Raw genomic sequence first — 15,521 nt, forward strand, 5'->3', positions numbered from 1 at the left:
TTTGGTCTCTACTGAAGGCAGAAATACTGCTTCATTGGTAATTGTCCAGATATACCAGGAAACATTTTCTTTGATACCTGACATAGGTGTCCCTGGAGCTCAGGGGTAGTTCTCACTATAAAGATCCCAACACACCCCTCTGAGTCTGTCACCTAAGAGTCCAGGTATATCCTGCCCTGCTCACCTTCACCTAAGCCACAGAAAAATTGTTGTAAAATTTTAAAATACCTTTTGCCCAAGATATCAGGTCGTTGTCCTTGCCAATGTGAAGGACTGTACCCTTGTAAAGGGCTGTTTTTAAAAAAACTCTGAGCTTTTACTGTACTACTGCATTTATGTTTAAGCTGAAATATATGCTTTTCTTCATATCCTCAGGTGATTCCTCAACCTGCTTTCATGGCAAAACCTGATGCTGTGTGGACTGAAGAAGAAAGAAAACAATTCAAAGATTATGAGAAAAAAGTAAAGGAGTTAAATGAAGAAAGAGATAAATATAGAAAGGTCAGAAGAGCAAAGAATTAATACAACCTACCATATCCAGAGTGCTATTTAAATATCTTTTCAAATGTTTTCTATTTTCTCATATCTTTAATAGCTTAAGGATAGTGTTTCAGCTTAAATTCTCAAGAGAATTTGGAGAAGTAGGTGGAGATAAATTTAAGGAGTTAAAACAATTTTAAAGCAAAGAAACATATAGCGATAGTTTTTTTAAAAGCTCTTATTGATTTCAGCATTTCCCATGTCATTACCATGCATTTGGCCCTTCATTCATTCTTCAGGTGTTCAATGAACACCTAATACAACATGTTCAAGTCACAGCAAGGTATTGCTCTGTGTTATGTACATTTATTTGAATTCAGTAATACTTTTGCTTGATTTGTTCTCCATCTCGAGAAAAGGGTTTGAAGAACAAATGGCACAATCAATGCAGTATATTATTTACAACTCAAATTCAAGGTTTTTACAGTGCAGTTCTGCTACTTTTATCCCCATGCATCGGAAGGAAACACTGTCACATTAAAATTGCTCACAATTACAGTAGAGATATAAAAGATGATGATGTGCAGTCAAGTAAATAATATTTATTCTTCTGTGAAGGAAGTAAAGTCCTACCATCATGCAAAGTGGGACAACTTGCCCGCTTGCTAGTGACTATAGCTCATGAAGAGCTTCTTTGAGTCTGTTGTGAACCTGTCCACATTTTTATTCACTGCAGCCCTGTAGGGTCCCTTATATTTTAACCTAAAATGGTTCTTACTCAAAGCCAAAATCAGTAATACTGAAAGAAGTAAAGATTTCAAAGAGTTAGGGAGTATAGATGCCTAAGGAATAAAGACTGGTGACCTATCAACGACATTTACTCCACAGTTTTGTGTTGTAAGATAGTTCACTTCCTGCACCCTCACATCCCTGCACCTTCTTCGTACTCACCTGCTAAAACCCCAGCCTTGATTAAATCCGGTTCTCTGCCTTCTCTGCACCTACACCCATGAAGTGGCTAAAGAAAAACTACTGACTGGGTTTACTCAAAATTATGACCTTAATCTCAATTGGGTCCTTAGAGCTGCTCTGCAATGCTACCCCATTTTTCCCCTAGCCATGTGCTCTCACACTTGAATGCAAGTTTGCATCACCTGGCAGATTTGTTAAAAATGCAGGTTCTGATTTTGTTGTTGCTCTGGGAAAATGGAAGGACGCTGAGATTTTGCGCTCCAAACAGGCTATTGCTGGCCAGTGGACCCTACTTTTAGTGGCAGGATTCTAGAGTACCATTTCACACCCATTGCTCATCTCCCAAACTTTCAACACCTGATTCCCTCAACTCACTCTCACCTTATTTTCTGTTTTACTAAGAGAAGAGAAGCAACTAAAAGTGATTCCCCTTACTCCTCTACTGCTGCATCCACCTGCCACCTGCACTGAATCCATAGTGTCTGCCTTTCTGCTTCTTATGGGTGAAATGGCCTTGCATCCACCTAAGCCTGGTCCTCTCCTGGTGCACTAGCCGGCATCCCATCTCACCTACTCCATGTCATTACTCATCAATTTACCCTCTTCTTTCCTGCATCATCAATTTTTCCCACCCTGTGTATTTTCCCCATCAGTGTAGACACATGCTATAATTGTATACATCTCTCATCTTATTAAAAATAAAAAACTTCCTGGAAGGAAATGCTAGAGTTCTTTCTACTGTTCTTGTGATATTTGGGTCAGTGTAAATTTATTTCAAAACAAAAAGTAAAAAGAAGAAACCCAACTCCTTTGACCTCTCTTTCCCCCTGGATCACTCGATGTCTCTGCTCTCCTTTACGGCAAAACTCAAAAAAATCTGTATGGATGGTTTTCAGTTTCTCTCTCTCAATTAAAAAACTTGTATTGTGGAAAAAAATATGTATAAAAATAGAACAGTATAATGACTCCTTTGTCCAGCTTCCACAATTATCTACTCAAGGCCACTCAATTCATTTTATACCTCCACTTACTTCCCTAACGTTGTATTTTTTTTTTCACCAATTTTTATTTTAGAATTATTCAAATGTATATAAATGTTACATGAATAGTACCATCTATATACCATATATTTGTATCAATAGCATATATATTATATATATGTTATTTTATATATACCTGTGCACAGCAGTTTTTTATATTGCCACATTTGTTCTCTTTTTCTCCTGAATAGAGATAAATCACAGATATCATGATATTCCTAAATAATACAGCATAAACCTCTTAAGAACAAAAATATTCTTCTACATAACCACAGTAAAATTATCATACAAAATAAGCTTAACATTAATATGATTATCTAATTAAGTCCATATTCAGATTACCCTGTTGCCCAAGTAATGTGCTTCATAGCTTTTTTTGTTGCTGTTTATCTAAAAATCTAATCAATTTCACTTAGTTTTTAATGTTCTTTTAGTCTCCTTTAATCCAGAACAGTTCTACAACTTTGTGTTTGTGTTCCATGACATTGACATTTTTTAAAAATTGAAGCTGATTTTTTTGTGGAATGTCCTCCAAGTTGAATTTGATTGTTTCCTAATGATTAGATTGAGGTGCAATAATATTTCTGAGAATCATACTAAGTAGATGATGCTGTGTCTGTGGTGCATCGTATCAGGAGGCTCCTGATTTCAGTCAGTCCCACTATTGGTAACATTAAGTATGATCACTGGAAAGAAGGTTTCTCCAGATTTCTTTATTATAGAAGTTCTCTTTCTCCTTTGTGTGTAATAACTCATCTGTGGGGGGTGATATTTTGAATCTGACTCTCTGTTCATTCTGTCTTTTGGCATCCATTGATGATCCTTGCCTGTATCAATTATGACTATAGTGATTGCAAGATGGTGCCTTTCTAGTTTTTATCATTTTTTTTTTTTTTTTTTTTTTTGAGACGGAGTCTCGCTCTGTGGCCCAGGCTGGAGTGCAGTGGCCGGATCTCAGCTCACTGCAAGCTCCGCCTCCCGGGTTTACGCCATTCTCCTGCCTCAGCCTCCCGAGTAGCTGGGACTACAGGCGCCCGCCACCTCGCCCGGCTAGCTTTTTGTATTTTTTAGTAGAGACGGGGTTTCACCGTGTTAGCCAGGATGGTCTCGAACTCCTGACCTCGTGATCCGCCCGTCTCGGCCTCCCAAAGTGCTGGGATTACAGGCTTGAGCCACCGCGCCCGGCCTTATCATTTATTTTATATTTACTAGTTAGTATTCTTCTGCAAAGAAGTTTTCCTCTGCCCTACCAGAGGCATACTCTAACTTAATGTGTTTTAATCCATGACTATCATTATTATTTCTGTTTTTCAAAGTGTTTGGAGCTTCTTCAAGTTGTTTGTTATCTGTGTCCTTTTCATGTGTCTTCATCAGTTTTTGAGCACTTTCTCCCTTTCTAACACAGCAAGATGTTCTAGGCACCTAGAATCAGCTATTTTTCTTTTTAGAGAATCCTGGATTCCTTTTACTGGGAATTGGTATTTAGAGACCAAGATCTGGGTACTAGATGTGCTCTTTGCTATAGGGGTTAGGAGTCATTCTCTCTCTCTCTCTCTCTCTCTCTCTGTCTCTCTCTCTCTCTCTCTCTCTCTCTCTCTCTCTCTCTCTCACACATACACACACATCCAGTTAGCTCCAATTCCAACTCAATTCCAATTCAACAGCACAGGGTTCTTTTCTCTCTCCTTCGTTAAATATGTAGGTCTCCTTTTTTCAGTGAAAACTCTAGTTCCCAAAATATAAATATACTTACTGATTTGCTCAGTCCTACAATGTGTATAAAATACCTCTATCAAAAATGCTGTCCCATCTACCGCCTATGTTTTTTTCACCAAACTGTCTCTGCTTCTTCCCGGAGATTCCAGCTGGGCTGGAGGCTGAGCCCCTTTGGTAACAACGTTTAAGGGAACATGAGCACAATGCATAATGTCCTTAAAAGCGTGTTGTGATGTGCACATTTTGTAATTACCTTTTTTGTTGTTTTATAGCAACCATATGTAAAACATTCCAAATACGTCTACAGCTCTGCAATCTAATCCCTTTGTCACTTTTGGAAGGTGACTTTTCATCTTAATGCACGTTGCCTTCTCTGTAGAGGAAGGAAAAAGGTATGGGCCAGCCTTACTGAGAGCTAAACAGACTCCAGGGAAAGACTCCCCGGTGGGAAACCACATTGTTCTCTACAAAGTATCAGCCAAACCAGAAAGGTGATTCCAGGAGGGGTTAGCCAAACAGCAGCAACAACAAAAAGGTGCAGTTCAGGTTTTCAGCTTTAAGATATCTTTGGACAATGTTATTTTTACTTGTTTTATTTTTTTCATTAGAAGTGACCAAAATTAAGATAGTGAGACCTCTGAGACCAGATTTTTGTCCCATCCCTATCCCCTTCCGAGTTGCTCACAGGATGGATCATGTGCCCCTTATGTTGAGGGGATCACTTAACTGCTCTCCTGCCTCCTTTAAAGAAAGAAATAAGATTATGTTTTTGCCACCGATTTAGCCATATAAACCCCATCTCCTTGCCCTTTTCTGGGTTTCGAGCTGCTGTCTCTAAAGTGCCATATCATTGTGCTTGGTTTCAGTCGGTGCTGGAGAAATTTTGAACAGGTTATGTACAAGACCTTTTAAATGTTTGGAACTTTGCTTCTTTGGGTTCATGGCATCTGGGCTACCCTGCTTGGCTGTGAGGGCTCTCTGCAGTCTGTGGGCTGGCAGTTTGCTGATCGTTTCAAGAGTCTTTCCCTACTAAATCCCCACTTTTTGGTAAGGTTTTTGTGTAAGGTCTGTTAGGTTTACATCCTGAAGCTTATTGGCTTAAAATGTATTCTTATTTGATATAGTCTTTTTGGGGCCAGTTGGGAGAAAGAGAAACCAATAGTGCAACCATTTTGATACTGAATATTAACAGGTATCTTTTTGGAAATAAAGAACCAGTCCCTCCAAACAAACAAAACAAATACTATAGCAATTTTCAGATTTCCTAGTAGCTCTTTTTTGTTCTTAAACTATATCCCACTAAGAATACACCAACATATTATGCTGAGAATTACTTTGACCAATTCTTTTTTTCCCCTTTCTGTGAGGATAACATTACCAGTTTGATATACAGTTGACTTCTTTAAGCAATGGGGAAGAGGCTGGTGTGTCTTCCGATTTTATGATTTTTCTTTTGTTTCTACATGACCCCCTAATTTCCACCTCTTCCTTCTTTCCCTTTACTCCTGAGTCTCTACAGGGTACTTCCCTCTTTCGAGTTGCCCTTTTCTCCCCAAAGCAGTACCCTGAGACCACACCTCTGCCCTTTTAAGTCCCTTATTTTTTATTTCAAAGTAGCTGCTTTTCTGACACCTCTACAGCTACCACTCTAATGCAAACTACTGTTACCTTTCCCAGGATTTATTGCCTTAGTTCCTCTGCCCCCTGCCTCCTCCCCCAATCCCTATATCCCATCTCATTTCATCTCCTGTCATTCTTTCCCTCATTAACTGTTCCAGTTCCACTGATTTCCTTACTGTTCCTCAGATACCCAGCAAACTCTTGACTCAAACACCCATAGCTCATTCTCGCTGCAGGTCCTTGACACACTGTATCCTTGGCCTGGAGCGCTCTTCCCCCATTTAGCTACATGACTGGCATTCTCACGACTTTCAGCTCTCTACTCAATTGTCACCTCATCTTCCGATGATGGTGGAAATCCCTGCTTCTCCTCAAGCCTGCCCTGTGTCCCTTTTTCCCTGACTTATGGTTCTCCATAATACTTACCACCACCTGGCTGAGTTCATTTTTACATGTTTACTTATTATCAGTCTTCTCTACTAGAATACAGTATGAGGGAGGAGAACTGGTCTTTGTTCAATATTATATTCCCAGTTTTTAGAACTATACTCCATCCATAATAAGCACTTACGGAAGATTTATTGAATGCATAAATGAATTTGTTGATACCTATTATGTGCCAGGCACTCTTCTGAGTACTGGGGATTCATAGATTAAAGGATACATCCTTTACCTTCACCAGCCTGGTCAGCGAAAACAATACCTTCTTAAATGGCAGGCCGTTTCTTTTGTTGTCGTCGTTGTTTCAGAGCTGGGAGAAATTCTAGGTGTGATGGATTTCTGCACGGTTCATATAAACCTCCTACTTGGTCTTTCACTTTGCATCTCATTTCTCAGCATCTGATGCAGATATTTTTAGGCAAAATTAGACTTTTCTAGGAATGTTTGAAGAAAAATGACATTCATGTTTTTTACAAATATATTCCTTGAGTGCCCACTATGGGCTTGGTACAATGGCAGGTCCTGAGGGATGTGCATGAATAAGACAGACACAGCCTCTCCTCCCCCACCCCCTTCACAATGACCATTATGTGGAGTGGAGACGGTTATATAGTAACTGTGCATTCGCAAGATAATTATTTAACTGCAATGTGATAAATTAGAAGGGCAAGTTCAGGGTGCCATCAATGACGGTGAACACAGGCACTGACTTAGATCAGCCACTGGTACCCACCAGATCCCCTTTGCAGGCTGCTGTGCCCATCCCCTCACTGCTATGAGTGTTCTGATAGAGGCTTACACCTGAGACCTTCTCTGGAATGTTGTTGCCCTTGGATGAGCAAGGGAGCCTCCTTGTCCAGAGACATCCCCAAGTTTACACCTTGCCCTCACCCAGGGCAGCCAGTGACCTGCTGATAGAGCCCAAGGGGAAGGGGGTACAAAACCCCAGCCTCCTCACCCCAAAATGAGACAGTTCAGCAGAGTCCCTTTCATTTCTACCAACCCTGGGAATCAGGCCAAGGCTGGGCTTCATTGCTCAGCTCCTGCCTCTTGCCTGCCCTGTTTCCCTCACCCACTTACAGGTGTCTCCTAAAGAGCGCCCCATCCAGAAATCATGTGCCCTGGAATCTTGTTTCAGGCCTTGCTTCTGAGACTTAAGACAGGGCCCAAGGAACTCTTCCTTGAGAACATGGCATTTATGCTTGCATTGGAAAAGTGAGAATGACTGAAGAGGCTGAAGAGTGGGAAATGAAGCATAGGCAGACGGAAGAGCATGTGAGAAGGACCTGCAATGGGAAGAATTTGGGGCATTTGAAGAAGAAATGGCAAAGGACCATTTTACATTACAAAAACATTATTTCGGACCAGAGACCCTCAGAAGGCCCAGAATCTCAATGTTTTTAAAGAAGGTTGGATCTAAGATATGGAGACAATCTGGCCTCAGCCAGCTGGGTCTGTGGCCATTTGCCATATGCTGATGTTTTCATCATCTAGGAACAGGTGAACTTGATAAAGGGCCACCAGGAGGACACAATCTGTGGGACTTTTCCATGCCTATGAGATAGTGACATAAATTATTATAAGCAAATGACCCTGAGATGTGTTTTTTTCGTATTTGTTTGTTTTATTTTCATATCTCCTCACTGTTAGGTAACTTAATTTGGATGGTCTTTCTCCTGGCATCATATGCCTCTATTATTTTTGCTAAACCTCTTTCTCCATTATCCTCCCAGAATCAGTTACTTTCCTTATTAATCTGGCGTAGAGAGAACTTGGCTTTTTAAACTGGTGTATATTTAAACTATTTATTACCATCATAGTAATAATTAATTTGAATAAGAATTATCAATGGATGCTAAAGCTGGTAGATAAAAGTGCAATGAGAAACAAGATATTTACATAGTCTGAAAGTATCTTTCCACAAATTAATAAATTACAAATGGAAAAACTAACTTTACAATAGAGAAAGTGGCAAACACTACTTAACCAAGTGATCCAAGTTAACATCGCCAATAATGAAGCAAACCAACATCATGTATCTCCTGATGAGGTAGACACAGAAGGACATAACATAACTTATGTAGTCTTCCTGCTAAAAATGTGTAACCTGGGTGTACAATTGAGAAAACATCAGACAAACCTAAACTAAATGACATTCTACAAAATAAGTGGCCTGTCCTCAAGTGTCTGCAAATTATTCTCAAATGGTTCAGAAAAGTGTAGGAAAGAAAGTAGATAGGTAGGGGGCAGGGAGTGGGTGGGAGAGAGAGAGAGAAAAGTGATAAAGCAAATAGGGTAGAATGTCTACAGTTGGTGACTTTGAAAAAGGTATATGGGAATTCTTTGTACTATTCTTGCAACTTTTCTATAAGTTTGAAGTTATACAAAATAAAAAGTTACAAACAAATGTAAGGATAAAAATGATTTATACCAATATACCTCTTTTTTACATGTTTTTTACTTTGTATTTTTTTATTTTTAATTTTGCGGGTACAAAGTAGGTGTATATATTTGTGGGCTACATGAGATGTTTTGATACAGGCATGCAATGTGAAATAATCACAACATGGAGAATGGGGTATCCATCCTCACAAGCTTTTATCCTTTGGGTTAGAAACAATCCAGTTATACTCTTTTAGTTATTTTTTAATGTTCAGTTAAGTGATTGTTGACTATAGTCACCCTGTTGTGCAATCAAAATTATACCTCATATTTTAATATTGTTCTCTTTAAAAGCATAAATTTATAACTTTTCACTTATGTCCTGATGGAATTTTTTTAAAAGAGAGGGCAAGGGAACATTTTCCTTTTGATATAGAACTGTTTGGAGAGACAAAACATACAGAAAACAAGAGAGTACAAATATATAAATATACATATATGTATATTGACTTCTTGTTTCCTTAAAATAGAAATAATGCCGTGAAAATGACCAGTCCTTGAAAAAAAATAATTTTTTTTTTTTTTTTTTTTTTTTTTTTTGAGACGGAGTCTCACTCTGTCGCCTGGGCTGGAGTGCAGTGGCCGGATCTCAGCTCACTGCAAGCTCCGCCTCCCGGGTTCACACCATTCTCCTGCCTCAGCTTCCCAAGTAGCTGGGACTACAGGCGCCCGCCACGTCGCCCGGCTAGTTTTTTGGAAAAAAATAAAAATTTTTAGGACAAAATCATGTGTCTGGAGATTGCTGCGCTATATAAAGAGTGAGGATTTTCTGGAAAGATTTGCTGCAATTTGCTTTCCTATCCTACTTCTGCCTGTATCATTAGCCATGATCAGTAATTTTAAGCTTTTTTTCCCATGGTAATCTTTTCTAAGCAAAAATCTCAACACACAGTATATTAAACAGATCCAAGTGGGACCATCTCTGGTTTAAGAGAGTACAGGGCCCAGAACACCTTGCGAGGGTTACCCTCCATCTGCCCCCCCTTGTGGTGAAATTTAAACATCACTTCCTAGTAGCCTTTAATACTTCTAAATGCTAACTTTACTGTTGTCTTCCTTTTAGTCATTAGAAGCAGAACTGAAGAAACTTCAAAACTCTATTCAAGAAAGCACACAGGCCTTTGATGAACACTTGAAAAGACTTTTTGAAAGGAGAGTGAAGGCAGAGATGGTTACCAACCAGGTAAATAAAAGCTTTACTTATGTGACTTTTTTTAAATATATATATATAAACTTTATTAAAGTATAATTAACATACAATAAACTCTGCATGTTTAAAATGTACAATTGATAGTTTTCACATTCATGGCACCATCACCACAATCAAAATAATCAACATATTCATCACCCTTGAAAGTTTCCTTGTGTTTCTCCACAATCCCTCTCTCCCATCCTCTTTTCTCTCCCATCCCCAGGCAATCAATAATCTGCTTTCCATAACTATCAGTTACTTTGCATTTTCTAGAGTTTTATGTGGGTGGAATAATACAGTATATACTCATTTCAGTCTGATTGATTCTTCTTTTAATCAGTGTAATTATTTTGAGATCCGTTCATGTATCAGTAGTTAATTCCTTTTCATTGCAGATTCATATACAGTTGCATGGATGTATCACAGTTTGTTTACCCCTTTACCTGATGGACATCGGACTATACAGTTAATAGTTCAAACATAATGAATGTGTAATTACCTTCAAGGCCGGTTGTTTCTGAGAAGACACTGTCCCAGATTTTTCTCCATCCTTTTTATCTGTGGCTATATTTGAAACAGAATCTTTCTTTTCACTTGTAGCCTTCAAGGCTGGTTGTTTCTGAGAAGACACTGGATCGCTATTTATAGGAAGCTCTTCAGATGTCTTTTCTCTTTTGTATTCAGAAATTAGTCTGAAAATGACTTTATTCTGAGTCTGTATCACATAATCTTCTGCAGTCTTTCCATATGCATCTCGAGAAAACACATCAATATTGTGCTGCTGCAGAAGAAGAATGACTATATCTTTTTCTCCAAGAGTAACAGCAAGTATGAGGGCTGATCTGTTAAGAAAATCAACTGCATTTATGTTTGCATTTTTCTTTAACAAAAATTCCACCATGTTCACTTTTGCTCGACTCATAGCAAGTAAAAGTGGTTGATATTCATACTTGCTGCATTCTTCAATATCTGTACCATAAAAAAGAAGTTTTTCTATCATGGATGTATACAGCATAGTGTAGAGCAGTCCTTCCGTAGAAATCCGTAATATTTGGATTCGCACCATTTTTCAGCAGAATAGTTGCACAAGCCTCCTGCCTCAGTTGTACAGCCTTGATCAGAGGTGTCCTGCATTCACGGTCGTAGAGGTTAAGCTCACAACTTCTGGACACCAGGAGAGATACCATGTCCGGTTGGCCAGTGGCACAGGCCAAATGTAGGGCAGTCCTGCCGCGCGGTCGCAACTCTGCCTCATCGTCTGGTTCCGGACCCCGCCGCTCCTGCTCACCCGCAGCCGCCGGCAGCGCCTCAGCATCCTCCACAGTCACCTCGGCTGCAGCCACGGCTCCCGCCACCGGTACTCGCGTCGCTGAAGTGGGAGCAGCGGCCTCCCCGAGGCCGAACGCCGCCTCCACCGTCGGCGCTGGGAGGCCACGGGTGCGCCCTGCGGCCACCGTCCATGCCGCGAGCCCCAGCAGCTACGGCAGCAGCAGCTCCAGTACCAGCAGCCCCGGGCGGGTGGCGCGCTCCATCAGCGGCCTGCCCCGCGGTCAGGCATGGAGGCGCAGCCACTGGCGCCTGCCTTTCCCGCAGCTCGGAGCTCTCACCAGGGCAAGGACGCGCTAGGGACCCTACCGCCGCCCCGACGGCCTGGACAGCCAGCCGTGTTCCCCTGGCCATGTCTCAGCCCGGCCTCTGCCGCTGCCACCTGAGTGACAGCCTCTCTCGGACATCGCCCATGGATTATGTGACTTTTAAGGAGCTTGCAGGGCCCTTCCATAGTTCTTAGGATGAAGATCAACATCCTTACCAAGTACGAAGATCTTGTATGCTCTGGGCCCTGGATCCCTCTCCAGTCTCATCTTGTGCACCTGTTTGGATGAAGGGAGGCAAGATGGTGCACTTCCGGGTTCTTCATCCCCCCCAACATTTCCCGCGCGCGTGAAAATTCAGCCAGCGACCCGGGAAGGTGCAGACCAACTAGGCATGCGCCAGGTGATGTCAATCTGAAGAGACCAAGATTTACCTGGTCGCACCTGCGGAACGCCCCCCGACACACCCGTGCCCCGCCTATTGCCCTCCCACTCCTAGAAAAGCGGCTCCGGACGAATGCCACGCACGGACTTCCCAGCTTCCCCACTGCGGTCGGGACTGTTGGAACTCCGTCCGAGAGCTCCACGGGTGACTCTGTTGGCCTCATTTGCTGGAGGCCAACAGACCTCTCCCTACCCACCTTCTTCCCCTGAAGCTAGGTGACCAAAATAAACTTGCAGTTTTGCTCCTACACTTGCCTACTCGCTGGTTCTTTTGTGCCCGCTCTGGTGGTCTTAGAAAAACAAATCAGTTGGTGCCGAAACCCGGGAGGAGACCCCTCCTCAGGGCCCCCAGGGTCTGGGGAGCCTCCTCCTCCTCCTCGTTCCACGCGGCAGACGGACCAGGACCTGAGACCCGCTTCCCTCACTCTCACGGCCTCTCTGGGGTAAGTGCCCTTGTCTCCTCTTTACCTCCCTCGGCCAAAATCCTGCGCAGGTCCGAGGTCCATTTGGAGCCACCATGTGGCTCGGGAGACCCGTTCAGGACGGAGACGTCTGCCTGAAGGTAATCTCCACTTTGGTTCCATGAGCCTCCAGTCTGTCTCTGCTGGTTCCAAAGGACGCTTTGAAGCCAGGCAGGGATCCATTTCCATTTCCATTGTGTCCATTGTGTCGGTAAAGAGGAAACAAATGGGAAACCCCCAGTCCAAATTTCCAAAGAGCACCCCCTTGGGGTGCCTCCTAGCCAATTTAAAAACCTTACAGCTCGAACAAGACCTTAGGAGGAAGCGGTTAATTTTCCTTTCCACTGTGGGGTGGCCCTGATACAAACTAGACAGTCAGTCTCAGTGGCCACCAGAGGGCACCCTAGATCGCAGTGTTCTGACCGACCTCAGCAATTTCTGCCAGCGGTTAGGCAAGTGGTCTGAAATTACGTACATACAAGGCTTTTGGGCCTTACGCTCTCGTCCCGACCTGTGTAGCCGGTGCTCTTTGGCCCAAGTTATGCTAGCCAAGGACGCCGGCTCACAGGAACCCGAAAAAGAGGAGTCTTCATTCCTTTCTGTTCAGCCGGAGGATCTAGGGTTTCCCTCACTTCCGCCCTATACTTCTCCTCCCTCCGCCCGGACTCCTCCTTCCTCTTCCTTACCCACTAGTAATCCACTCAGTCCCGTGCTTTCTTCGGGGCCCCCAACTGGCTGTCTTGAGTCTCCTATCTCTGCACACACCCGCTCTAAGTGCCCTGCTGATGCCTCTACTCCTGCCCCACACCCTCCCACAGTGTTAGCGCCTTTGCGAGAGGTGGCTGGGGTGGAGGGGGTAGTCAGAGTACATGTCCCTTTTTCATTGGCCGATCTTTCCAAAATTGAGAAGCGTTTAGGAGATTTCTCAGCTAATCCCACCATCTACATAAAGGAATTTAGATACCTTTGTCAGGCCTATGACTTAACTTGGCATGACCTCCAGGTTATCCTAACCTCCACCCTAAACCCTGAGGAGCAAGAGCGCATCCTAGCGGCCGCCAGGCAGCACGCCAACCAACTACATTTAACTGACGCCGCCATCCCACTAGGGGAGCAAGCAGTCCCCTCAGCAGACCCAGACTGGAACTACCAAGCAAACCAGCCCAGGCACCGTAGGCGAGATATGTGGTTCAGTGTTTGTTGGCTGGTATGCAAGCAGCCTCAAACAAAACTGTAAATTTTAACAAATTAAAAGAAATTATTCAAAATCCAGAAGAAAATCCAGCCGCATTCTTAAATAGGCTGACTGAGGTTCTAACCCAGTATACCCGGTTAGATCCGGCCTCCCCCACAGGGGCCACCATTTTGGCGTCTTATTTCATTTCTGAATCAGCTCCTGACATTCGTAAGAAACTTCAAAAGGTAGAGGATGGTCCTCAGGCACCAATACAAGACCTGGTTAAATTAGCCTTTAAGGTCTATAACTCCAGAGAGGAGACGGCTGAGGCAGTGCGACAGGCACGCCTCAATCAGAAGGCCCAGCTCCTAGCAGCGGCTTTACAGCCCAGTTGTATCCCCAGACCAGAGAGCACACACCCCATAGACTCCAAGGCCACGAAAGGAGCCTGCTATAAGTGCGGCAAGGCAGGACACTATGCCAACAGGTGTCCGCAAGGTCCCCGAGTCCCAACGCAGCCTTGCTATAAGTGCAAGACGTCAGGACATTGGGCCAATGAATGTCCTAACCCTCGTCCACCAGCAGCCCCCTGCCCTGCTTGCCAGCAGGGAGGATACTGGAAGTCTGATTGCCCCACCCTGAGAACAGGTGCTGCGTCTCCACGTGACCCCCTTTCCCAGGATCCTGGGAGCTCCTTCCAGCTCCTACATCTGGACGACAACTACAACTGAAGGTGCCGAGACTCGGGGACCCCCATCACCCTCGCCGAGCCGCAGGTAACTCTCCTGGTAGCGGGTAAGACAATTAATTTTTTAATAGATAGCGGGGCTACCTATTCTGTTTTGCCGTCCTTCTCTGGACCTAGCCTTCCATCCAATATCTCTGTAGTAGGAGTAGACGGAAAGCCATCCACCCCACGAAAAACTCCACTCCTCAGTTGCTGCCTGGCCAACAACTACTTTGCGCACTCGTTCCTCATTATACCCTCATGCCCTACCCCCTTACTAGGCCGAGACATCCTGAGCACCTTAAAGGCCTCCATATACATTCCCACCAACCCATCCACTCCCCTTCAACCCCCTCATGACCTGTTGCTCATGCTTTGTGCAAGCGCACACGCTCCTCCTATGTCACCCCCACCCCCCATCTTCCCTATTTCTGTACACCCTCAAGTGTGGGACACTTCCACCCCGGTCATAGCTGCCCACCACCCACCAGTTCTCGTCAAGCTCAAAGATCCCACTCGTTTCCCAAACTGCCCCCAATTCTCTCTCTCTCCGACACATCTACAAGGTTTAAAGCCAATTATCACGCAACTACTTAGCCAACATATTCTTGTCCGCACACATTCCCCATGTAACACTCCAATACTTCCAGTTAAAAAGGCAGATGGAACGTATAGGTTAGTACAGGATCTTCGGCTAGTCAATGAAGCCACCCGTCCCACGCACCCTGTAGTTCCCAACGCTTACACCCTTCTGTCCCATATCCCCACTAATTCTACTTATTTTACTGTGCTAGACCTTAAGGATGCTTTCTTTACCATACCCCTACACACAGACTGCCAGTTCCTTTTTGCTTTCACATGGGAGGACCCAGACACACATACCTCCACTCAACTGACGTGGACAGTCCTCCCACAAGGGTTCTGGGACAGCCCCCATTTCTTTGGTCAGGCCTTAGCAAAAGACCTTTCCTCCTGCCCTCTCACTAATAGCAAAGTTCTGCAGTATGTAGATGATCTCCTAATCTGTAGCCCTACCAAACAAGACTCTCTTCTAGACACTGCAACTCTCGTCAACCATTTAGGCTCATTAGGTTATAGAGTATCTAAACACAAGGCCCAAATTTCTTGCCAAACTGTCATATACTTAGGAATTGAAATCACCCCAACAACCCGGTCACTAACTACTGACCGCATGGCCGTAATACGTAACCTTCTTC

General features: G+C 43.6%; 1 protein-coding gene and 1 pseudogene across 1 annotated transcript in view; one reads left to right on the top strand and one right to left on the bottom strand.

Annotated features, from left to right (window-relative positions):
* CFAP43 (cilia and flagella associated protein 43) overlaps nucleotides 1–15,521 on the top strand; it is a 118,410-nt gene that overhangs the window by 75,612 nt on the left and 27,277 nt on the right. Inside the window, exons 27-28 of the mRNA XM_010356218.2 lie at nucleotides 376–501; nucleotides 9,775–9,894. Of these exons, the coding sequence (XP_010354520.2) occupies nucleotides 376–501; nucleotides 9,775–9,894 (246 nt within the window). The remainder of the gene's footprint in view (nucleotides 1–375; nucleotides 502–9,774; nucleotides 9,895–15,521) is intronic.
* On the bottom strand, nucleotides 10,063–11,583 carry LOC115900403 (annotated as a pseudogene).

The sequence above is a fragment of the Rhinopithecus roxellana genome, chromosome 11, assembly GCF_007565055.1.
Source record: "Rhinopithecus roxellana isolate Shanxi Qingling chromosome 11, ASM756505v1, whole genome shotgun sequence".
Taxonomy (NCBI): Eukaryota; Metazoa; Chordata; class Mammalia; order Primates; family Cercopithecidae; genus Rhinopithecus; species Rhinopithecus roxellana.